This window comes from Crinia signifera, chromosome 9 (assembly GCF_055691185.1).
Source record: "Crinia signifera chromosome 9, ASM5569118v1, whole genome shotgun sequence".
Classification (NCBI taxonomy): Eukaryota; Metazoa; Chordata; class Amphibia; order Anura; family Myobatrachidae; genus Crinia; species Crinia signifera.
In genome coordinates this window covers 152,673,778-152,697,898 of record NC_139225.1, presented here as the reverse complement: position 1 = coordinate 152,697,898, position 24,121 = coordinate 152,673,778, and the positions used below count along the sequence as shown (strand labels likewise).

At 45.7% G+C, this 24,121-nt stretch overlaps 1 protein-coding gene across 1 annotated transcript in view; it reads left to right on the top strand.

Annotated features, from left to right (window-relative positions):
• The window catches only part of LOC146036347 (saoe class I histocompatibility antigen, A alpha chain-like), a 243,857-nt gene that overhangs the window by 96,483 nt on the left and 123,253 nt on the right, over positions 1 to 24,121 (top strand). Inside the window, exon 3 of the mRNA XM_083160304.1 lies at positions 4,177 to 4,455. Coding sequence (XP_083016430.1) covers positions 4,177 to 4,455 — 279 coding nt within the window. The remainder of the gene's footprint in view (positions 1 to 4,176; positions 4,456 to 24,121) is intronic.

Below are 24,121 nucleotides of genomic sequence, written 5' to 3'. Positions count from 1 at the left end.
TCGGACTAATGTATGGGGGCCTTTAATACATCTGCCCCTGTGTGTCCAAAAAACAACAAAGAATTCCGGGGAGTTGAAGGGAAATTGTACACAACCCTGATTGTGACCGGTCTTAAGACCGATCTTTCTGATGTACGGCCACCTTAAGTGAGAGGGGGTGAGAGGTGGCAAGAGAAAGGGGGGGTAGGTGAGAGGAAGAGAGAGAGAGAGGGGGACAGAGGGATTGGTTGAGAGGGGAAAATGAGTGACAGGGATAATAGGGGGAGGGGAAGCCAGGGAGAGGAGGGATAGTGAGAAAAGGAAAGTGAGAGGGGGTGCATGAGAGGGGTGAGACAGTAAGAGGGGTGGCAAAAGAAAGAGAGGGGTGGGTGAGAGGGGAAAGTGAGTGATTGAGGATAGCAGGGCGAGGGGAGAGTGAGATGGGCAGAATGAGAGAGGAAGAGTGTGTAATGTGGAGAAAGAGGGAGAGGAGCGTGAGAGTGAGTGACAGAGGGAAATAGAGTGGGGGGAAGGGAGAGTGGGTGAGAGACAGAGAAGGGAAGAATGAGAGGGAAGGGAGATAGAGAGAGTGTGTGTGAGATAGAGAGGGGGAGTGAAAGAAAGTTGGGAGTGGGAGCGAGGGGACAAGAGTGGGGGTGAATGAGAGGGAGAGAAAGTGGGGGAGAAAGACCTCTGACCTCTGGCTCCCTGCTCCTCTGTGCGATACCTCCAGCCTCCGGCTAACGGCTCCTGTGTGCAAAGCCTCCGGCTCCCTGCTCCTCTGTGCGATACCTTCAGCCTCCGGGTCCCGGCTCCTGTGTGCAAAGCCTCTGGCTCCCTGCTCCTCTGTGCGATACCTCCAGCCTCCGGCTCCCTGTTCCTCTGTGCGATACTTCCAGCCTCCAGCTCCCGGCTCCGGTGTGCAAAGCCTCCGGCTCCCTGATCCTCTGTGCGAGTCCTCTGCAGATATGGGGCTCCTGCAATAAGTATTCTGCAGGTCCCCACATGTGCCTTGGTGTGCGTCTCCCCAGGGGGCCCCAGGGAGTGATTATATGGTACCATATGGAGAGGAGGGCAGCGGGCAGGAGGACACCCAGCAGCGGTGCTGCTGCTGAATGACTGGCCAGTCAGTTTGTCAATTTAGCAAAATGACCTGCATGTTCAGTGGGTCCAGGTGACGTCACTGAATGGTATCAGTGACCGATACTGTTCAGTGTTTACAGGCAATATCGGACTATGCTTGACTATATATCGGCCACAGTCATGTAGTGTGTATGGGGCTTTAGCGTGTCTATAACCCACAATGTCAGTTCCCCACCTCAGTGTACTATGTCACTCTATTTGTCTCTCCTTCTAAAGTCTTAAACATCATGAAATGGTATCTGAGGACTTGAGGAGAGGAGCTGCTTGTGCCATGAGAAAGAAACTTTAATGCCAACCATTAGTTTCCTGGTCATGGAGCAAGCAGCTCCTCTCCTCAAGTCCCAGATACCATTTCAGGATGCTTGTTATAGACTATAAATATAATTCTCTCTGTAACTTGCCATTACAGTATTAGATCATGTGTTTGTAGTATAGATGTGTAAGGAGGTGGTTGGTGTTGCATACCGGGTAGTCTGCACTGACCACTACACTGATGAGACAGCCAGGAGCAGAGCTACACCGCAGCAGTGAGGGAGCAGGATGCCAGACACAGGGACTGACTAATGCGGGCTGCCTTCCGCTGACCACTGCCACTCGACTTTACCAGCAGAGAGACACACACACTGGGACTTCACTGAGGGCAGAGGCGGATTGGCCCACCGGGAAACCGGGCCATTTCCCGGTGGGCCAGTTCAGATTCCCCACTGGCAGGACCGCCGACCATGCCTCCGGGGCTGGTGTCATCCTAGATGCAAGGGGCCGCAGCCTGGTCACAAACGATAGCATTGCCCAAAACAAATATGGCCACCGCATATATGCATATATTATGTGCACGTATGGCGGCGGCCATATTTATTTTGGGCTATGCTGCACTGTTTGCTGTGACCAGGCTACGTCCGCTGGTCGCTCTCGGATGACGTCACCACAGAGCGGACCAAAGTGCGGAGGACGAGGTAGCCCCCCCCCCCCCGCGCTGTAGCGTCAGCACCCCCCTCCCCCCCAGTCCTGGGGTGGATTCCGTTCCCAATCAGCCCCTGCGCAGTCCTGCCGCTGGACTGGCAGGGCATGATGACACATAGCTGACACATGACCAGCATCGCAGCAGCCCAATTGTACCATGGGGTCACACATGGGGGGCTGGCAACTTTTAGCCTGAGGGGCAAATGAATGCAAGTGGCCCTGGTGTTTGTATATGTGCACAGTAATAGGAAAATGGGTGTAAACTAAGCATACGCAACTACAAGACATGGAGAGTTGTACGCACTTGATGTGCATCTCCACTTATGGCTGAAGGGACATAACTAGGCTGTAAGGGGTAATCACCTGTATAATGAGCTAAGTGAGGGTGTGTTGTATTACTGTGGCCACAGAGTTGGTCACAAGCATAAATATTATTGTTCCCAGTTGTGTCTTCTGCAGCAAGTGTTAGCTCTTGGGTGGCTCATAAACCTATCACCCCCCACCTCCCGTCAACACCTCTTATATACATAAATATCTGTCATTCCTGCACACACACACACACACACACACACCAATCACCCCATACACCCCTTTTATACCATATACTAATAACCCCAATCAGGGCTGAGCTATGCGTCTCCATGGAGACGCATCGGCCAATCAAGCTCTCAGCCTCTACAGCGCTGGGACAGCGCTACAGAGGCTCTTAGCTGTGCCAGAGAAAGACGGTTCAGCCCGCTGTCCGTGCAGGGTGAGCCGGTTGTGGAGCAGGGAGCCAGCGCTGGATCCTGGATCGGTAAGTATATTGGTGTAAAAGTGACGTGTGTGTTTGTGTGTAAAATAAAGTTTTACTTTTCTGTGTGTGTGTCTTTTCTTTTAACATTCTTTTTACAGGTGGACTACAAGTCCCAGTGGGCCCATTAATGCCCCGCATGCTGGGACTTGTGGTTCTCCAAGTCCCAGCATGTGGGGGAGGTCTGCTGGCACTTGTAGTTCTCCTGCATAAAGCAATGTTACGTATGTGAGATTTAACCCCATCAGGCCAGCGTCCACTGGGCACGGACGCCGATGACAGCCCCGGGCTTCAGCCCTGGACGGGTGAAGCCTGGACGGGGGGGGATTCCTTTATTGGGGGGTCCCCACTCCTCCAGGTACCCCGTCCAAGGCTGACCAGCCACGGTGCTCATGTTTAGGCCGGGGGACCTTATGTAAAAAGTGTCCCCCGGCTGTGGCATGATACCGCGGGCTGTTGGAGCCCGGTGCTGGTTTCAAAACATGGGGGACCCCCAGATTTTTTGTCCCCCGTATTTTTGGAACCAGGACCGGTCCAAGAGTCCGGGGCTGGTTTCAGAAATACGGGGGACCCCTACGCTTTTTGTCCCCCGTATTTTTGGAACCAGGTCCGGCTCAATGAGCCCGGGGCTGGTTATGCTCAGGAGGGAGGACCCCACGCCGTTTAAAAAAAAAAAAAAAACACTTTTACACATTTTTTAACACAGGACCATGCACAGATCTCATTGATCTGTGCAGGGTTCTGGCCAATTCGCATATCAGAACCTGGTCTGATTTTTTGGCGATTTTTAGACGCATTTCCTGAATTTGCATCTCATTAAATATGCGAATTGTATACTTTTCAATGGGAAAACATCTGGATGCGAGTTCCGGCGAGAATAAAAATCGCACTTACAGAAAGTGCGATTTTGCTTCAAAATCCGCATTTTTTGACGTTTTTCGCATCTCATTAAATATGCGAATTCGGGAAAAAGTGCGATTTCTGCCGTTTTTATGGCGAAAATATCGCAAAAGTCACATTTTCGCATCTTATTAAATGTCACCCTAAAAGTGGCCCTGGTTTCCTCCCAGTAAGTAGCATGTTACACACATTTCATATTACATGTTACACACGAGATTCCCTACATGAAACATACATGTTGTCACACACATTATATATTATGTTACACGCGTGATATTACACACATTGTATATTATGTTGCACATGTGATTTTGCACATTTTGTGTGTCACGTGTTGAATACACAATGACATGACAGCACGTGTACTGCTCCCGTGTAACGTGTTCCTGTGCTGTGTGCAGGTCTCCATTCCTTCCAGGTGATGTACGGCTGTGAGCTGGGAGATGACGGCGGCACCGCGGGGTATCAGCAGTACGGATATGACGGGAGAGACTTAATGCACCTGGACACAGAGAGATGGATCTATATCCCCACCATGCACGAGGCTCAGATCAGTGCACAGAAATGGAACAGCCCCGATGTACAAGACGGGGAGAGAGCCAAGATTTATCTGCAGAATCGCTGTATAGAGTGGCTGAAGAGATACATCACCTATGGGAGAGAGGATCTGGGGAAGAGAGGTGACACCACACATTATATACACTGTATATACCTGTATAACATTTATATTACACCCCATCATACATCCCTATCAGTTATACTGGTCATTTCCTCATGTGTCTCATTACATTATACTGTCCTGTACTCAGTGGTGTAACAATGGGAGAGAGGATCTGGGGAAGAGAGGTGACACCACACATTATATACACTGTATCTACCTGTATCACATTTATATTACACCCATCATACATCCCTATCAGTTATACTGGTCATATCCTCATGTGTCTAATTACATTATACTGTCCTGTACTCAGTGGTGTAACAATGGGAGAGAGGATCTGGGGAAGAGAGGTGACACCACACATTATATACACTGTATATACCTGTATCACATTTATATTACACCCATCATACATCCCTATCAGTTATACTGGTCATTTCCTCATGTGTCTCATTATATTATACTGTCCTGTACTCAGTGTTGTAACAATGGGAGAGAGGATCTGGGGAAGAGAGGTGACACCACACATTATATACACTGTATATACCTGTATCACATTTATATTACACCCATCATACATCCCTATCAGTTATACTGGTCATATCCTCATGTGTCTAATTACATTATACTGTCCTGTACTCAGTGGTGTAACAATGGGAGAGAGGATCTGGGGAAGAGAGGTGACACCACACATTATATACACTGTATATACCTGTATCACATTTATATTACACCCATCATACATCCCTATCAGTTATACTGGTCATTTCCTCATGTGTCTCATTATATTATACTGTCCTGTACTCAGTGGTGTAACAATGGGAGTGAGGATCTGGGGAAGAGAGGTGACACCACACATTATATACACTGTATCTATATACCTGTATCACATTTATATTACACCCATCATACATCCCTATCAGTTATACTGGTCATATCCTCATGTGTCTCATTATATTATACTGTCCTGTACTCAGTGGTGTAACAATGGGAGTGAGGATCTGGGGAAGAGAGGTGACACCACACATTATATACACTGTATCTATATACCTGTATCACATTTATATTACACCCATCATACATCCCTATCAGTTATACTGGTCATTTCCTCATGTGTCTCATTACATTATACTGTCCTGTACTCAGTGGTGTAACAATGGGAGAGAGGATCTGGGGAAGAGAGGTGACACCACACATTATATACACTGTATCTATATACCTGTATCACATTTATATTACACCCATCATACATCCCTATCAGTTATACCGGTCATATCCTCATGTGTCTCATTACATTATACTGTCCTGTACTCAGTGGTGTAACAATGGGAGAGAGGATCTGGGGAAGAGAGGTGACACCACACATTATATACACTGTATCTATATACCTGTATCACATTTATATTACACCCATCATACATCCCTATCAGTTATACTGGTCATTTCCTCATGTGTCTCATTACATTATACTGTCCTGTACTCAGTGATGTAACAATGGGAGAGAGGATCTGGGGAAGAGAGGTGACACCACACATTATATACACTGTATATCTATATACCTGTATCACATTTATATTACACCCATCATACATCCCTATCAGTTATACTGGTCATTTCCTCATGTGTCTCATTACATTATACTGTCCTGTACTCAGTGGTGTAACAATGGGAGTGAGGATCTGGGGAAGAGAGTTGACACCACACATTATATACACTGTATCTATATACCTGTATCACATTTATATTACACCCATCATAGATCCCTATCAGTTATACTGGTCATTTCCTCATGTGTCTCATTACATTATACTGTCCTGTACTTAGTGGTGTAACAATGGGAGAGAGGATCTGGAGAAGAGAGGTGACACCACACATTATATACACTGTATATACCTGTATCACATTTATATTACACCCATCATACATCCCTATCAGTTATACTGGTCATTTCCTCATGTGTCTCATTACATTATACTGTCCTGTACTCAGTGGTGTAACAATGGGAGAGAGGATCTGGGGAAGAGAGGTGACACCACACATTATATACACTGTATATACCTGTATCACATTTATATTACACCCCATCATACATCCCTATCAGTTATACTGGTCATTTCCTCATGTGTCTCATTATATTATACTGTCCTGTACTCAGTGGTGTAACAATGGGAGAGAGGATCTGGGGAAGAGAGGTGACACCACACATTATATACACTGTATCTATATACCTGTATCACATTTATATTACACCCATCATACATCCCTATCAGTTATACTGGTCATTTCCTCATGTGTCTCATTACATTATACTGTCCTGTACTCAGTGGTGTAACAATGGGACAGAGGATCTGGGGAAGAGAGGTGACACCACACATTATATACACTGTATATACCTGTATCACATTTATATTACACCCATCATACATCCCTATCAGTTATACTGATCATTTCCTCATGTGTCTCATTACATTATACTGTCCTGTACTCAGTGATGTAACAATGGGAGAGAGGATCTGGAGAAGAGAGGTGACACCACACATTATATACACTGTATATACCTGTATCACATTTATATTACACCCATCATACATCCCTATCAGTTATACTGGTCATTTCCTCATGTGTCTCATTACATTATACTGTCCTGTACTCAGTGGTGTAACAATGGGAGAGAGGATCTGGGGAAGAGAGGTGACATTACACATTATATACACTGTATATACCTGTATCACATTTATATTACACCCCATCATACAACCCTATCAGTTATTTTGGTCATATCCTCATGTGTCTCATTACATTATACTGTCCTGTACTCAGTGGTGTAACAATGGGAGAGAGGATCTGGGGAAGAGAGGTGACACCACACATTATATACACTGTATCTACCTGTATCACATTTATATTACACCCATCATACATCCCTATCATTTATACTGGTCATTTCCTCATGTGTCTCATTATATTATACTGTCCTGTACTCAGTGTTGTAACAATGGGAGAGAGGATCTGGGGAAGAGAGGTGACACCACACATTATATACACTGTATATACCTGTATCACATTTATATTACACCCATCATACATCCCTATCAGTTATACTGGTCATATCTTCATGTGTCTAATTACATTATACTGTCCTGTACTCAGTGGTGTAACAATGGGAGAGAGGATCTGGGGAAGAGAGGTGACACCACACATTATATACACTGTATATACCTGTATCACATTTATATTACACCCATCATACATCCCTATCAGTTATACTGGTCATTTCCTCATGTGTCTCATTATATTATACTGTCCTGTACTCAGTGGTGTAACAATGGGAGTGAGGATCTGGGGAAGAGAGGTGACACCACACATTATATACACTGTATCTATATACCTGTATCACATTTATATTACACCCATCATACATCCCTATCAGTTATACTGGTCATATCCTCATGTGTCTCATTATATTATACTGTCCTGTACTCAGTGGTGTAACAATGGGAGTGAGGATCTGGGGAAGAGAGGTGACACCACACATTATATACACTGTATCTATATACCTGTATCACATTTATATTACACCCATCATACATCCCTATCAGTTATACTGGTCATTTCCTCATGTGTCTCATTACATTATACTGTCCTGTACTCAGTGGTGTAACAATGGGAGAGAGGATCTGGGGAAGAGAGGTGACACCACACATTATATACACTGTATCTATATACCTATATCACATTTATATTACACCCTATTATACATCCCTATCAGTTATACTGGTCATATCCTCATGTGTCTCATTACATTATACTGTCCTGTACTCAGTGATGTAACAATGGGAGAGAGGATCTGGGGAAGAGAGGTGACACCACACATTATATACACTGTATCTGTATACCTGTATCACATTTATATTACACCCATCATACATCCCTATCAGTTATACTGGTCATTTCCTCATGTGTCTCATTACATTATACTGTCCTGTACTCAGTGGTGTAACAATGGGAGTGAGGATCTGGGGAAGAGAGGTGACACCACACATTATATACACTGTATCTATATACCTGTATCACATTTATATTACACCCCATCATACATCCCTATCAGTTATACTGGTCATATCCTCATGTGTCTTATTACATTATACTGTCCTGTACTCAGTGGTGTAACAATGGGAGAGAGGATCTGGGGAAGAGAGGTGACACCACACATTATATACACTGTATATACCTGTATTACATTTATATTACACCCATCATACATCCCTATCAGTTATACTGGTCATTTCCTCATGTGTCTCATTACATTATACTGTCCTGTACTCAGTGGTGTAACAATGGGAGAGAGGATCTGGGGAAGAGAGGTGACACCACACATTATATACACTGTATATACCTGTATCTCATTTATATTACACCCATCATACAGTACATCCCTATCAGTTATACTGGTCATTTCCTCATGTGTCTCATTACATTATACTGTCCTGTACTCAGTGGTGTAACAATGGGAGTGAGGATCTGGGGAAGAGAGATGACACCACACATTATATACACTGTATCTATATACCTGTATCACATTTATATTACACCCCATCATACATCCCTATCAGTTACAGATAGGGCAGGTCCCATCCTTGCCGCCAGGCCGCCATGGCGGAGGTTCTGGCGCTCCGAAATTCTTCTTGCGCCGGCGTGCGCCAAGGGGCGTGGGTTCACGCCATGCAATACAATCCGCCACCACTGGGTGGCTAATGCTCCATCAAGCTAGAGTCGGAGTGCTATACTGCAATGTGCCAATGGAAACCCGCCATTCGCCGTACGGAGCGCGCTTACAGTATGAGACGCTCGTGCGTGATGAGCTGCTCATAGGAAATGAGACGCTCGTGCAAATGAGTCGCTCGTGAACATCGAAGCGCGCAAAAGGGCCGTGTACTGTAGTGTCATGATCCTACAGTATACTGTACATGCATTTACCTTCACGTTCACGTAGCCGATGCTGAATATTTTGAACTGTTGGTACTGTGCATAATGTGTATGTCAATCGCCTCCTCCCTTTCCAGGGGAGGAGGGGGTTGACTTGACCTTAAATACAGTACAGCACACTACAGCGCTAATTCTTTAAAGGACCGTCTCAGACGCTGTCGGGACTCGGGTTTCGCCAATGGGTTTCGCTGTATGCAGCTGAGGTCAACCGCCTCCTCCCCTCCCCCCCCTCCCCCCAGGGGAGGAGGGGGTTGAATTGACCTGAAATACTGTACATTCCAGGACATTACACTACACCACAGGTCTTCAACCTGTGGCCCTCCAGATGTTGTGCAACTACATGTCCCAGCATGCCCTGACAGTTTTGGCATGCTCTTATAGGAAAAAATGTGGCAATGCATGTTGGAACATGTAGTTTCACAACATCTGGAGGGCCACAGGTTGAAGACCCATGCACTACACCATCTCCTGCAGCGGTAATCCACGAAGGGGCGGGCCGTCTCAGACGCTGCTGGGGCTAGGCCGTCTCAGACGCTGCTGGGGCTCGGCCGTCTCAGACGCTGCTAGGGCTCGGCCGTCTCAGACGCTGCTGGGGCTCGGGTTTCGCCACTGGGCAGCAGGCCCCACAGATTATTATATCAGCACTCTACCGACAAAAGACATCAATGTGTTGCGTAGTGTAGTGGGTAGCTGCGCCCGTCTTCATGCAGGAGACCCGTGTTCGATCACGGTGTCAATTTTTTTTTTTTTTTTATTCGAATATTTTGTAGAGTGATATTTCTTAAAGCCAAACCATGAAATGTAACAGTTTTAACAAAACTAGACAAATAAAACAGTTAATGTTTTACAGGTGTCCTCACAGAATCATACTGTAAGTGAGGTAATTAGCTCCACCTGTGGATCATTTATAATGTGTCAGTCAGTAACGAGTACACCTGTGCCACAGCTACTTTAGGTGTTCATAAAGTGTTGGTACTGTAGAGTAAGAGGACTTGATTTGGCTACAGTACCATTGCACTATTGTCTCTTCCACGGAGTAATGTGTACTACAGTATACTGTATGCAGCTGAGGTCAACCGCCTCCTCCCCTCCCCCCCCTCCCCCCAGGGGAGGAGGGGGTTGAATTGACCTGAAATACATTCCAGGACATTACACTACACCATCTCCTGCAGCGGTAATCCACGAAGGGGCGGGCCGTCTCAGACGCTGGTCTGTCAAGGGCGGGCCGTCTCAGACGCTGCTGGGGCTCGGGTTTCGCCACTGGGCAACAGGCCCCACAGATTATTATATCAGCACTCTACCGACCAAAGACATCAATGTGTTGCGTAGTGTAGTGGGTAGCTGCGCCCGTCTTCATGCAGGAGACCCGTGTTCGATCACGGTGTCAATTTTTTTTTTTTTTTATTCGAATATTTTGTAGAGTGATATTTCTTAAAGCCAAACCATGAAATGTAACAGTTTTAACAAAACTAGACAAATAAAACAGTTAATGTTTTACAGGTGTCCTCACAGAATCATACTGTAAGTGAGGTAATTAGCTCCACCTGTGGATCATTTATAATGTGTCAGTCAGTAACGAGTACACCTGTGCCCCAGCTACTTTAGGTGTTCATGAAGTGTTGGTACTGTAGAGTAAGAGGACTTGATTTGGCTACAGTACAGTACCATTGCACTACTGTCTCTTCCACGGAGTAATGTGTACTACAGTATACTGTATGCAGCTGAGGTCAACCGCCTCCTCCCATCCCCCCCCCTCCCCCCAGGGGCGGAGGGGGGTTGAACCGACCTGAAATACATTCCAGGACATTACACTACACCATCTCCTGCAGCAATAATCCGCAAAGGGGCGGGCCGTCTCAGACGCTGGTTCGTCTCAGACGCTGCTGGGACGCGGGTTTCGCCACTGGGCTGCGGATGCTATGCTGGCCATGCCACAGTATCTTAAATCAACTCCATGCCAACGTGGACAGTGGGGGTATGAACTATCCACATTGGCATGGAGTTACAGTAAGTTACTTTATTTTAGATACAGTAGTTTGGCGAGTGTACCCAACCCGGAAGTACAGTAGCACGGCGCCGTGATGGCGCCGTGAAACTACACAAGAACAAAATAAAGTTTTGGGACGCATGATGAATGTCATGTGTCGCACACAGCGTGTGTTACTAGGACGCCCGCTCCGCCATTTTTAGCCTACTGCACTGTATGCTGTACAATGGCGCAGCGCAGCAGAGAAGAGCCATACAGCACCCGGGAGCTTAGGCACCTGGTGCGCTGTAGAGACCTCACTCTCTCCAGCAACAGGGAGAAGGTGCGGGCGTATAAAAATGCCCGTAGGGCAATTCTTGCAGACACTGGCCGTGAGCGGTCGGTCCGCTCCCTAGAGCGCCGGTGGAGCGACCTGGTCAGGAGAGATCCTGACAGACTTCAGGCCATCAGACGCTGTAAGTACAGTAATGTGAGGATACTGTACAGTGTACCAGAATAAAGTTTTAATAAAGTGGTGACTGCAGTACAAGTGTATACAGTAGTAACGCCAAGTGTACCCTTTAATTCCTGTGTTCACTCAAAGTTTACTGTACACAGTGTACAGTACCTGGGTGCCCGCCATGTGTATCCTACTGTACAGTACTACAGTATATAAAAATACAGTACTTGGTGTCCCCCATACCTCCCAACATGACCCTCACCAGCAGGGACACAACGCTCTGCTTCTGGACTTTCCTCTTAATTTAGGATTACCATCACCTGTGGAGAAACACCTTTCTTATTAGTTAACCTGTTCAAAAACTGGTGATTGGCAATCATACTGTACTGTACATTAACAGGAAAGTCCAGAAGCAGAGCATTTTGTCCCTCCTGGCATGGGTCATGTTGGGAGGTATGTAATACCGGTGGGGCCCACCATGTGTATCCTATAATTATACAGTACTTGGGGTGCCGCATAATACCGGTGTGGCCCTCCATGTGGATCCTATAATAATACAGCATTTGGGGTCCCCCATACTGTAATACAAGTGTTGTTCCATTATGTGTATCCTACTGTATAATAATACAGTATTTGGGGTCCCACATAATACCAGTGTGGCCCTCCATGTGTATCGTACTGTATACAGTACTGCAATAATACTGTACCTGGCGTTACAATATTTGTCACAATGGTTTTTATATAGACCTGTCACGCCGACGTCGGAGGGAGGAGCGGCGCTGCCCCCCCCTTACCACAGAGGCAGAGGAGGAGGATGATGAGGAGCAGCCGGGCACCAGCTCAACTGGTAAGTACTTTACAGTATAACACCAGGGGTCCAACCATTTCATTTACTGTACAGTATGTTTACAGTTATTTTTTGCATTTGTAGCATCGGTAAGCCACACCCCCACCCAGGGAGAAGAGGTGGTGGTGATGGAGGAGGAGGGAGATGAGGTGGTGGAGGAGGAAGAGGGGGAGGAGCAGGAGGAGGAGGAGGCGGCGCAATTCAGTAAGTACAGTGGTACAGTACATACTGTACACTATGAACAATTGGGGTTGTGTGTGAATAGCGATCAACAATGCGGTGTACATTGCTAAGCAAGGTTTACAGTATTTAATAAAACAATACAGTACACAATCTTGCATACAGTAAATAACACTGTACAATGCAGGGGGTACTGTGCAATGGTATTGCCAACTATTACGACAGAAGTGAGACATCTCACAGGATCTCTGCTACTGCACAAACAATGGGTTAAACTACAGTACAGTGCAGTCCGGTAGTTATTGGGTGTATGGTGGGGGGGTGGCCAGTACACCTTGTCTGGCTGTGGCTTCTCGCTAGTCTGGACCTACAGTACAGTACTCTGCTAAGGGCAGCCAGATGCCTCTGTCCGGTGGAGGGGGGTGCTTTGTGGGATGCGAAGGTGGGGGTTGGTTGCTGAAGAGGGTGGAAGTGCAGGTGGTTCTAGAGGACCTGACGATGCCATTTGGTTTAGGCATTCACTTTGGGGGGCTCTGCGGTGGGTGTCACGCAGCATTTGGGCCTTGGCTGGTTGTACAGTAGGTGGCTGGTGCCCGCTTGGAGATGGTGTGCAGGCATTTTAATCTACAGCATTAGGGCCTTCTTCTACGGAGTTGTACAGTAGTAGGAAAATTACTGTACAGTATGTTGACAGTGTTTTTTTTTTTGTTTTTTTTTTTACATTTGCAGCATCAATAAGGCACACCTCCACCCAGGGAGATGAGGTGGTGGAGGAGGAAGAGGGGGAGGAGCAGGAGGAGGAGGAGGCGGCGCAATTCAGTAAGTACAGTGGTACAGTACATACTGTACACTATGAACAATTGGGGTTGTGTGTGAATAGCGATCAACAATGCGGTGTACATTGCTAAGCAAGGTTTACAGTATTTAATAAAACAATACAGTACACAATCTTGCATACAGTAAATAACACTGTACAATGCAGGGGGTACTGTGCAATGGTATTGCCAACTATTACGACAGAAGTGAGACATCTCACAGGATCTCTGCTACTGCACAAACAATGGGTTAAACTACAGTACAGTGCAGTCCGGTAGTTATTGGGTGTATGGTGGGGGGGTGGCCAGTACACCTTGTCTGGCTGTGGCTTCTCGCTAGTCTGGACCTACAGTACAGTACTCTGCTAAGGGCAGCCAGATGCCTCTGTCCGGTGGAGGGGGGTGCTTTGTGGGATGCGGAGGTGGGGGTTGGTTGCTGAAGAGGGTGGAAGTGCAGGTGGTTCTAGAGGACCTGACGATGCCATTTGGTTTAGGCATTCACTTTGGGGGGCTCTGCGGTGGGTGTCACGCAGCATTTGGGCCTTGGCTGGTTGTACAGTAGGTGGCTGGTGCCCGCTTGGAGATGGTGTGCAGGCATTTCAATCTACAGCATTAGGGCCTTCTTCTACGGAGTTGTACAGTAGTAGGAAAATTACTGTACAGTATGTTGACAGTGTTTTTTTTTTTGTTTTTTTTTTTACATTTGCAGCATCAATAAGGCACACCTCCACCCAGGGAGATGAGGTGGTGGAGGAGGAAGAGGGGGAGGAGCAGGAGGAGGAGGAGGCGGCGCAATTCAGTAAGTACAGTGGTACAGTACATACTGTACACTATGAACAATTGGGGTTGTGTGTGAATAGCGATCAACAATGCGGTGTACATTGCTAAGCAAGGTTTACAGTATTTAATAAAACAATACAGTACACAATCTTGCATACAGTAAATAACACTGTACAATGCAGGGGGTACTGTGCAATGGTATTGCCAACTATTACGACAGAAGTGAGACATCTCACAGGATCTCTGCTACTGCACAAACAATGGGTTAAACTACAGTACAGTGCAGTCCGGTAGTTATTGGGTGTATGGTGGGGGGGTGGCCAGTACACCTTGTCTGGCTGTGGCTTCTCGCTAGTCTGGACCTACAGTACAGTACTCTGCTAAGGGCAGCCAGATGCCTCTGTCCGGTGGAGGGGGGTGCTTTGTGGGATGCGGAGGTGGGGGTTGGTTGCTGAAGAGGGTGGAAGTGCAGGTGGTTCTAGAGGACCTGACGATGCCATTTGGTTTAGGCATTCACTTTGGGGGGCTCTGCGGTGGGTGTCACGCAGCATTTGGGCCTTGGCTGGTTGTACAGTAGGTGGCTGGTGCCCGCTTGGAGATGGTGTGCAGGCATTTCAATCTACAGCATTAGGGCCTTCTTCTACGGAGTTGTACAGTAGTAGGAAAATTACTGTACAGTATGTTGACAGTGTTTTTTTTTTTGTTTTTTTTTTTACATTTGCAGCATCAATAAGGCACACCTCCACCCAGGGAGATGAGGTGGTGGAGAAGGAAGAGGGGGAGGAGCAGGAGGAGGAGGAGGCGGCGCAATTCAGTAAGTACAGTGGTACAGTACATACTGTACACTATGAACAATTGGGGTTGTGTGTGAATAGCGATCAACAATGCGGTGTACATTGCTAAGCAAGGTTTACAGTATTTAATAAAACAATACAGTACACGATCTTGCATACAGTAAATAACACTGTACAATGCAGGGGGTACTGTGCAATGGTATTGCCAACTATTACGACAGAAGTGAGACATCTCACAGGATCTCTGCTACTGCACAAACAATGGGTTAAACTACAGTACAGTGCAGTCCGGTAGTTATTGGGTGTATGGTGGGGGGGGTGGCCAGTACACCTTGTCTGGCTGTGGCTTCTCGCTAGTCTGGACCTACAGTACAGTACTCTGCTAAGGGCAGCCAGATGCCTCTGTCCGGTGGAGGGGGGTGCTTTGTGGGATGCGGAGGTGGGGGTTGGTTGCTGAAGAGGGTGGAAGTGCAGGTGGTTCTAGAGGACCTGACGATGCCATTTGGTTTAGGCATTCACTTTGGGGGGCTCTGCGGTGGGTGTCACGCAGCATTTGGGCCTTGGCTGGTTGTACAGTAGGTGGCTGGTGCCCGCTTGGAGATGGTGTGCAGGCATTTCAATCTACAGCATTAGGGCCTTCTTCTACGGAGTTGTACAGTAGTAGGAAAATTACTGTACAGTATGTTGACAGTGTTTTTTTTTTTTGTTTTTTTTTTTTACATTTGCAGCATCAATAAGGCACACCTCCACCCAGGGAGATGAGGTGGTGGAGGAGGAAGAGGGGGAGGAGCAGGAGGAGGAGGAGGCAGCGCAATTCAGTAAGTACAGTGGTACAGTACATACTGTACACTATGAACAATTGGGGTTGTGTGTGAATAGCGATCAACAATGCGGTGTACATTGCTAAGCAAGGTTTACAGTATTTAATAAAACAATACAGTACACGATCTTGCATACAGTAAATAACACTGTACAATGCAGGGGGTACTGTGCAATGGTATTGCCAACTATTACGACAGAAGTGAGACATCTCACAGGATCTCTGCTACTGCACAAACAATGGGTTAAACTACAGTACAGTGCAGTCCGGTTGTTATTGGGTGTATGGTGGGGGGGTGGCCAGTACACCTTGTCTGGCTGTGGCTGTGGCAGCATTAGGGCCTTCTTCTATGGAGTTGTACAGTAGTAGGCAAATAATGTTTTTAATCTTTTATTCTCCACTCAGCCATCATTGTGGTGGATGACTATGCGATGGAGCTGGAGGAAGAGGAGGAGGAGGATGAAAGCGGTAAGAATTATCCTTCTTACTGTAGATGGACAAAACCATGTGCACTGCAGGTGGGGCAGATGTACTGTAACATGGCCAGAGAGAATTACTGTAGATTTAGGTGGGGTTTTACTTCAAAGTTAGATGTACTGTACTGTACTGTACTGTATTGCATTGTAAAAATAAAGCAGCCAGTATTTACCCTGCACAGAAACAAAATGACTCACCCAAATCTAATTCTCTCTGCACATTTCAAATCTGCGCCCCTGCAGTGCACATGGTTTTGTCCATCTACTGTAAGAAGGATTTTGTCCAAAAGAGTGAACTGCTGTAGAATAAGGGCCTCAGTTTCTGCTGAAAAATAGCACTGGCTGTACTGTATTGTAACCAAGGGTTAAAGTGAGGGGGAACGGGGTGGAACTGATTTCCACCACCTCTAATGGTAGGGGGAACTAATCTTGTGCAATCAGTAAATGGACTGTAGTGTAGACGTTGCTCTCTCAATCTACTGTACAGTATCTTTCTCACACTACAGTACTTCACAGTACGGTATCTCTCTATAACTACTGTACAGTACTGTATCTCTCCATACAGTAGCTCTCTCACTTTACTGTATTTCCCTTGGTACTGTCAGTTGCGAAAATTTGTATACTGCACAGTACTGTATTCTAATGCTCATTTTTTCTCCCACTACAGTGCCAATTGTCCATGGGGGCCCAAGGCCCGAACAGTGGCTGGGCAACCCCCACCGGCGCTCTCAACAGGGCAGGACAGATACCGGCTCCCAGGGGCCTGGCCCGGGCACCGGGCCAAATGATAGAGGTACAGTAATGTCAGTGATTCAACTGTTTGAATTGCTTTTGCACCTCAGGACTACTGTAAATCGCCTGTGTGCACCCCCTAGGTTTGCCACCTCATCCCTTTAAAACTGGAGACATATTAATTACAGAGGTTCTGTGGCTGGCTCACTTCAAGACTCAATTTCAAATGTTTTTTTTTTTAACAGCCATCAAACTTCATTCCAACTGTATTTTTGTAATCAGCCACATTAATATGTCTCCAGTTTTAAAGGGATGAGGTGGCAACCCTAGCGGATTAGGTGGCAACCCTAACACCGCCATCAACATACAGTACTGTATTATCACTACTACACTGTTCAATAATAACAATAACTGTATTTGTGTTGTACTGTACTTAAAGTAACAATAATATTTTACTTCCCCCCCCCACAGAACACCAACAAAGGGCTCAGCGGCTGAGGGCACTGGAAATGCTGCGGGTGCTGATGCACCACATTATTGATGTGCTTTTTAATTTTTTGTTGCGTTTAATTTAATGTTATTATTATTATTATTTCTTACTTTATAAATATTTTATGGTTACTCCAATGTATCATTGTCATTTTTCCAGCGTGGGACAATACTGTACAGTAACTTACAGTACTGTATGCTACTGCAAATAAACACTTTTATTGACGGCAGATGGATTATATGACATACAGTACAATCAGTGGGGAAAAGGTAGTAAGGTACAGTACAGAATAATAAAAAAGGTAAAATCACACACACAACTTTTTTTTAATTTTTTTTATTTTAATATTTGTTTGGGGTAGGGGTTCAATGAGACACACACAGAAAACAGACTGGTTACATCGCACAGAATCAACATTTTTGAATTTTTTTTATACTTTTTTCAATTTAAAAAACACTTTTATTGACAGCAGATGGATGATATGACATACAGTACAATCAGTGGGGAAAGGTAGCAAGGTACAGTACAGAATAATAAAAAAGGTAAAATCACACACACAACATTTTTTTTTATTTTTTTATTTTAATATTTGTTTGGGGTAGGGGTTCAATGAGACACACACAGAAAACAGACTGGTTACATCGCACAGAATCAACATTTTTTTATTTTTTTATACTTTTTTCAATTTAAAAAACACTTTTATTGACAGCAGATGGATGATATGACATACAGTACAATCAGTGGGGAAAGGTAGCAAGGTACAGTACAGAATAATAAAACAAGGTAAAATCACACACACAACATTTTTTTTATTTTTAATATTTGTTTGGGGTGGGGGGTTCAGCAAGACACACAGAAAACAGACTGGTTACATCACACAGAATCAAAGTTATTGTATTTTTTATATTTTTTTACCTCTAGAAAGAAACACTTTTATTCACAGCGGATGATATAAGATACAGTAGTCCGTTTTATAAATGCATATACTGTACCTGTACAGTGTACATTCCAATTAACTGTCTTCTTAACAACCTGCGTACAGCACTACATACCACTGGCTTGGCCATTTCTTTCAACGACAACAGGCAAAACTTTATACAGATGATTTATGTAATTATTACAGTTGTCCGGTGTCAGCACTTCTTGCCAAAATTTACGGATCCCATCTATCAGCTGCTGTTTTGTTGTTGGCTTCGCAGTGTTCCTGATGTACTTCTTCAGTTGAGCCCATACCAATTCAATTGGATTCATGTCCGGGGATCTAAAGTAAACAGTATGGTAAAGTATTTCAATAATGTTTCTTATAGAAAAGAAAAAACTTTTAAAACACAAAATACTTTAGAATGCAATACTCACTCTGGTGGAGTGCGTTCCCAATTGATGCCTTTCTCAACCATGAATTTCGCAGAGGCAGAGTGTTTGGGATCATTATCCTGGAATAGTCTGTGATGCAATGGGTAATATTTTTGCACGAATGGCACCATACATCGCTCTACTATATTTTCTTGAAAGAATTGTTTATCCATGATCCCTAGAGACATAACAACAAACAGTATTGTTTATTAATAATCACCTTATTCAATTTTAATTATTGTAGTGTACAGTAATTCTTACAAGCACAGGCAGAGCATCAAATAGACAGTAGTACTGTACCTTCGAACACTAACATGGGACCAGCTCCTAATCGTGATATGGCTCCCCATACGTGGATCTTCAATGGATGCTTTGGACGTGGCTTAAATGAGATATGGCCCTTCTTACGGAATGACATTCGTGAGAACCTCTCGAGTGCTACTGAGGATTCATCAGTGAAAATGACATCCGGAAATGTTTCACCGCTCTCAATCCAACGACGTGCCTGTTCCACTCTCTTCTCTTTGTTAACATCTCTAATCATGGGAGTTATCCTGCCAACAGCACAAAAATCTAATTAAATACTGTATACTGCACATCATTATACAGTCGTACTGTAATTTGTAAAGTACAGGTATTAAATGTGAAAAGGTGCGCATTATTGCATTATTGCTTTATACTGTATACAGTAGTCTTACCTTGAAGGTCTATAGCTCCATCCCATATTCCGACGCATTTTTCGAATGCTGCCGAGTGAAATGTCAAAGTCATACTCTGATTTGAATATGTTTTTGATTTGTCGAGCAGTCATTTCATCATTGGCACTAGTTAATTGCTCCACAATTTTTTCAGCTCTCCTACAGTGCATAAATAAGAATTAATGAACAATTCAATGACTGAAAAGTAATGTTTTATGGTTTTCACTATACAGTATTATTACAACAAAGGTTAATACTACAGTACCGTTGTTTATAGTCAAGACAGTACAGTACTTTTTGCCAGTTTAACAAACAATACTTTTATTTACTGTACTGTACAGTAGTGATCTTACCATGAGCACTTTGGAGCAAATATTTTCTTTCTGGTTGTTGTTCTCTCGAAAGCATGATAGCGCACTGTTTCTAAAGTGACTACAATCCCACTTTCCTTCAGCCAAGCTTGGATCTCTTTGGTACTTTTCTTGTTTTTTTTCATGGTTGCAATTTGTTTGCTCATCGCCTCGTTGATTTTAACCGGCATGTTGTATAACTGTACTGTACACGGTCCTGTGTAAAGAAAATACATTTTTAAATACTGCTTTAGAAGACATGGACTTTGTTTTAACAAAACATTTACTACTTTTAATTTTATTAAAAATGTAATCTTTATTTGTCATTTGTAATATCAATGTAATAAAAAATGCAATGCTAAACAGTTTCAAAAAATAAAAAATTATTTACAATGGTTCAACCACAGTGTTTGACTCCACCCCAACCCAAAATAATAAATAAGCTTCTAGTGCGTCTCATTTGCATGTGACTCTCCCTTCCTTTGCAAATGAGTCTCCTTTGTGAGTGAGTCACATTCGCAAGTGAGTCTCATTTGCAGGTAAATTCATTTGCAGGTGAGTCTCATTTGCAAGTGCCTTTCAGACTCGTGGGAAAGCAGACTCCTGGGCGTCCCAGGAAAGCTACCTGGCTACGGTACTGGCTGGGCTTGCGTCCTATTTGCTATTGCGACCGAAGCGCCGGGAGAAGGGAGCGTGCTGCAATGGGTCCGTGCTTTACGTACATGGCACGCTGGATACCGCTCGAGCGAGTTTCACTCGGGAGCTTACGAAATGGCGCCAAAAGCCGTGCAGACACGTGGCCAGGCCACGGAGGGAATCACGGAGTTACAGCTAACTGGCTACGGTACTGGCTGGGCTTGCGTCCTATTTGCTATTGCGACCGAAGCGCCGGGAGAAGGGAGCGTGCTGCAAGGGGTCCGTGCTTTACGTACATGGCACGCTGGATACCGCTCGAGCGAGTTTCACTCGGGAGCTTACGAAATGGCGCCAAAAGCCGTGCAGACACGTGGCCAGGCCACGGAGGGAATCACGGAGTTACAGCTAACTGGCTACGGTACTGGCTGGGCTTGCGTCCTATTTGCTATTGCGACCGAAGCGCCGGGAGAAGGGAGCGTGCTGCAATGGGTCCGTGCTTTACGTACATGGCACGCTGGATACCGCTCGAGCGAGTTTCACTCGGGAGCTTACGAAATGGCGCCAAAAGCCGTGCAGACACGTGGCCAGGCCACGGAGGGAATCACGGAGTTACAGCTAACTGGCTACGGTACTGGCTGGGCTTGCGTCCTATTTGCTATTGCGACCGAAGCGCCGGGAGAAGGGAGCGTGCTGCAATGGGTCCGTGCTTTACGTACATGGCACGCTGGATACCGCTCGAGCGAGTTTCACTCGGGAGCTTACGAAATGGCGCCAAAAGCCGTGCAGACACGTGGCCAGGCCACGGAGGGAATCACGGAGTTGCAGCTAACTGGCTACGGTACTGGCTGGGCTTGCGTCCTATTTGCTATTGCGACCGAAGCGCCGGGAGAAGGGAGCGTGCTGCAAGGGGTCCGTGCTTTACGTACATGGCACGCTGGATACCGCTCGAGCGAGTTTCACTCGGGAGCTTACGAAATGGCGCCAAAAGCCGTGCAGACACGTGGCCAGGCCACGGAGGGAATCACGGAGTTACAGCTAACTGGCTACGGTACTGGCTGGGCTTGCGTCCTATTTGCTATTGCGACCGAAGCGCCGGGAGAAGGGAGCGTGCTTTACGGACTAACTAAGGCAAAGCTTTTATCTGGCTACGAGCGTCTCAGTATGCTACAGTAATACAGGGCAAAGTTACGCTATTTTAATATAGAAATCATTAAAGAGATAGAAAAAGATTTACCGTTCAGGTACTTTTGCAACAAGCAGTTGAAATGAGCTGGATTCCGTGAGGCCAGCAACGATTTCAAGTGCAGTATTCTTTGGTACGTGAACAGTTGCAGTGAGATTTTCTAAGTGGAGACAGTCTGGAAAGCAAGTCTAGTGAGCAGTTCGGAAGCCTGCTACGAAGGAACCAGATATGCTGGTGAGACTCCCTTTTTATCTGATTCAAACAAAGGAAGTTTTTGCCGCCCAAAGCAGATCCTGTGATTGGCCTCTGCGGATATGTTGTGGGCGGTAACATTTCCATAATCCAATCACAGGATCTGCTTTTGGCGGAAAAAATTTCCTTTGTTTGAATCAGATAAAAAGAGCGCTCACAGGGACGCCAGCTACCAGTCAGCAAACCTGTTTCTTTGTTTGCAGACTTGCTGTCCGGCTCCTCTCACAACTCGCTGAAGTTTCGTGCTACTGTTTCTGTACTTCTGCTTGAATTCCTGCATTTGAAATCGTTGCTGGCCTCACGGAATCCAGCTCATTTCAACTGCTTGTTGCAAAAGTACCTGAACGGTAAATCTTTTTCTATCTCTTTAATGATTTCTATATTAAAATAGCGTAACTTTGCCCTGTATTACTGTAGCATACTGAGACGCTCGTAGCCAGATAAAAGCTTTGCCTTAGTTAGTCCGTAAAGCACGCTCCCTTCTCCCGGCGCTTCGGTCGCAATAGCAAATGGGACGCAAGCCCAGCCAGTACCGTAGCCAGTTAGCTGTAACTCCGTGAATCCCTCCGTGGCCTGGCCACGTGTCTGCACGGCTTTTGGCGCCATTTCCTAAGCTCCCGAGTGAAACTCGCTCGAGCGGTATCGAGCGTGCCATGTACGTAAAGCACGGACCCATTGCAGCACGCTCCCTTCTCCCGGCGCTTCGGTCGCAATAGCAAATAGGACGCAAGCCCAGCCAGTACCGTAGCCAGTTAGCTATAACTCCGTGATTCCCTCCGTGGCCTGGCCACGTGTCTGCACGGCTTTTGGCGCCATTTCCTAAGCTCCCGAGTGAAACTCGCTCGAGCGGTATCGAGCGTGCCATGTACGTAAAGCACGGACCCATTGCAGCACGCTCCCTTCTCCCGGCGCTTCGGTCGCAATAGCAAATAGGACGCAAGCCCAGCCAGTACCGTAGCCAGTTTGCTGTAACTCCGTGATTCCCTCCGTGGCCTGGCCACGTGTCTGCACGGCTTTTGGCGCCATTTCGTAAGCTCCCGAGTGAAACTCGCTCGAGCGGTATCCAGCGTGCCATGTACGTAAAGCACGGACCCCTTGCAGCACGCTCCCTTCTCCCGGCGCTTCGGTCGCAATAGCAAATAGGACGCAAGCCCAGCCAGTACCGTAGCCAGGTGGCTTTCCTGGGACGCCCAGGAGTCTGCTTTCCCACGAGTCTGAAAGACACTTGCAAATGAGACTCATCTGCAAATGAATTTACCTGCAAATGAGACTCACTTGCGAATGTGACTCACTTACAAAGGAGACTCATTTGCAAAGGAAAGGAGAGTCACTTGCAAATGAGACGCACTAGAAGCTTATTTATTATTTTGGGTTGGGGTGGAGTCAAACACTGTGGTTGAACCATTGTAAATAATTTTTTGAAACTGTTTAACATACTGTAGCATTTTTTATTGCAGTGATACACATGATTTTAAAATGGCTGACTTTGGTACTGTAGTGCTCTGGCTGTTCAGCCTGACTAGACGTTGGACATAAAAGTTTAAACTGTTGTGAACATGATTAGATGTTATTGTATTTTAACCATAATGTACAGTATTGTGCTTAACATGCTTTCCTGTTTACTGTACACAATTTAATGTTTTATTATATTTTTTTGTAGACAAACAACAATGAGCGTACCAAGTGGAACCTTCTATGGAAAACGCAGTGCACGTCCCACCAAAAGACAATTGTCTTTGGCTGCAATGGCTCCGCAACATCCACCCAAAAAGACAAAGAAGAATGCCCAAAAAGAGAATGTACCTGTGAAGCCAAGGAAAAATGCCAAGGCCAAGAATGGTTGTTTGCAACTCTTTGGTGGTGTTTT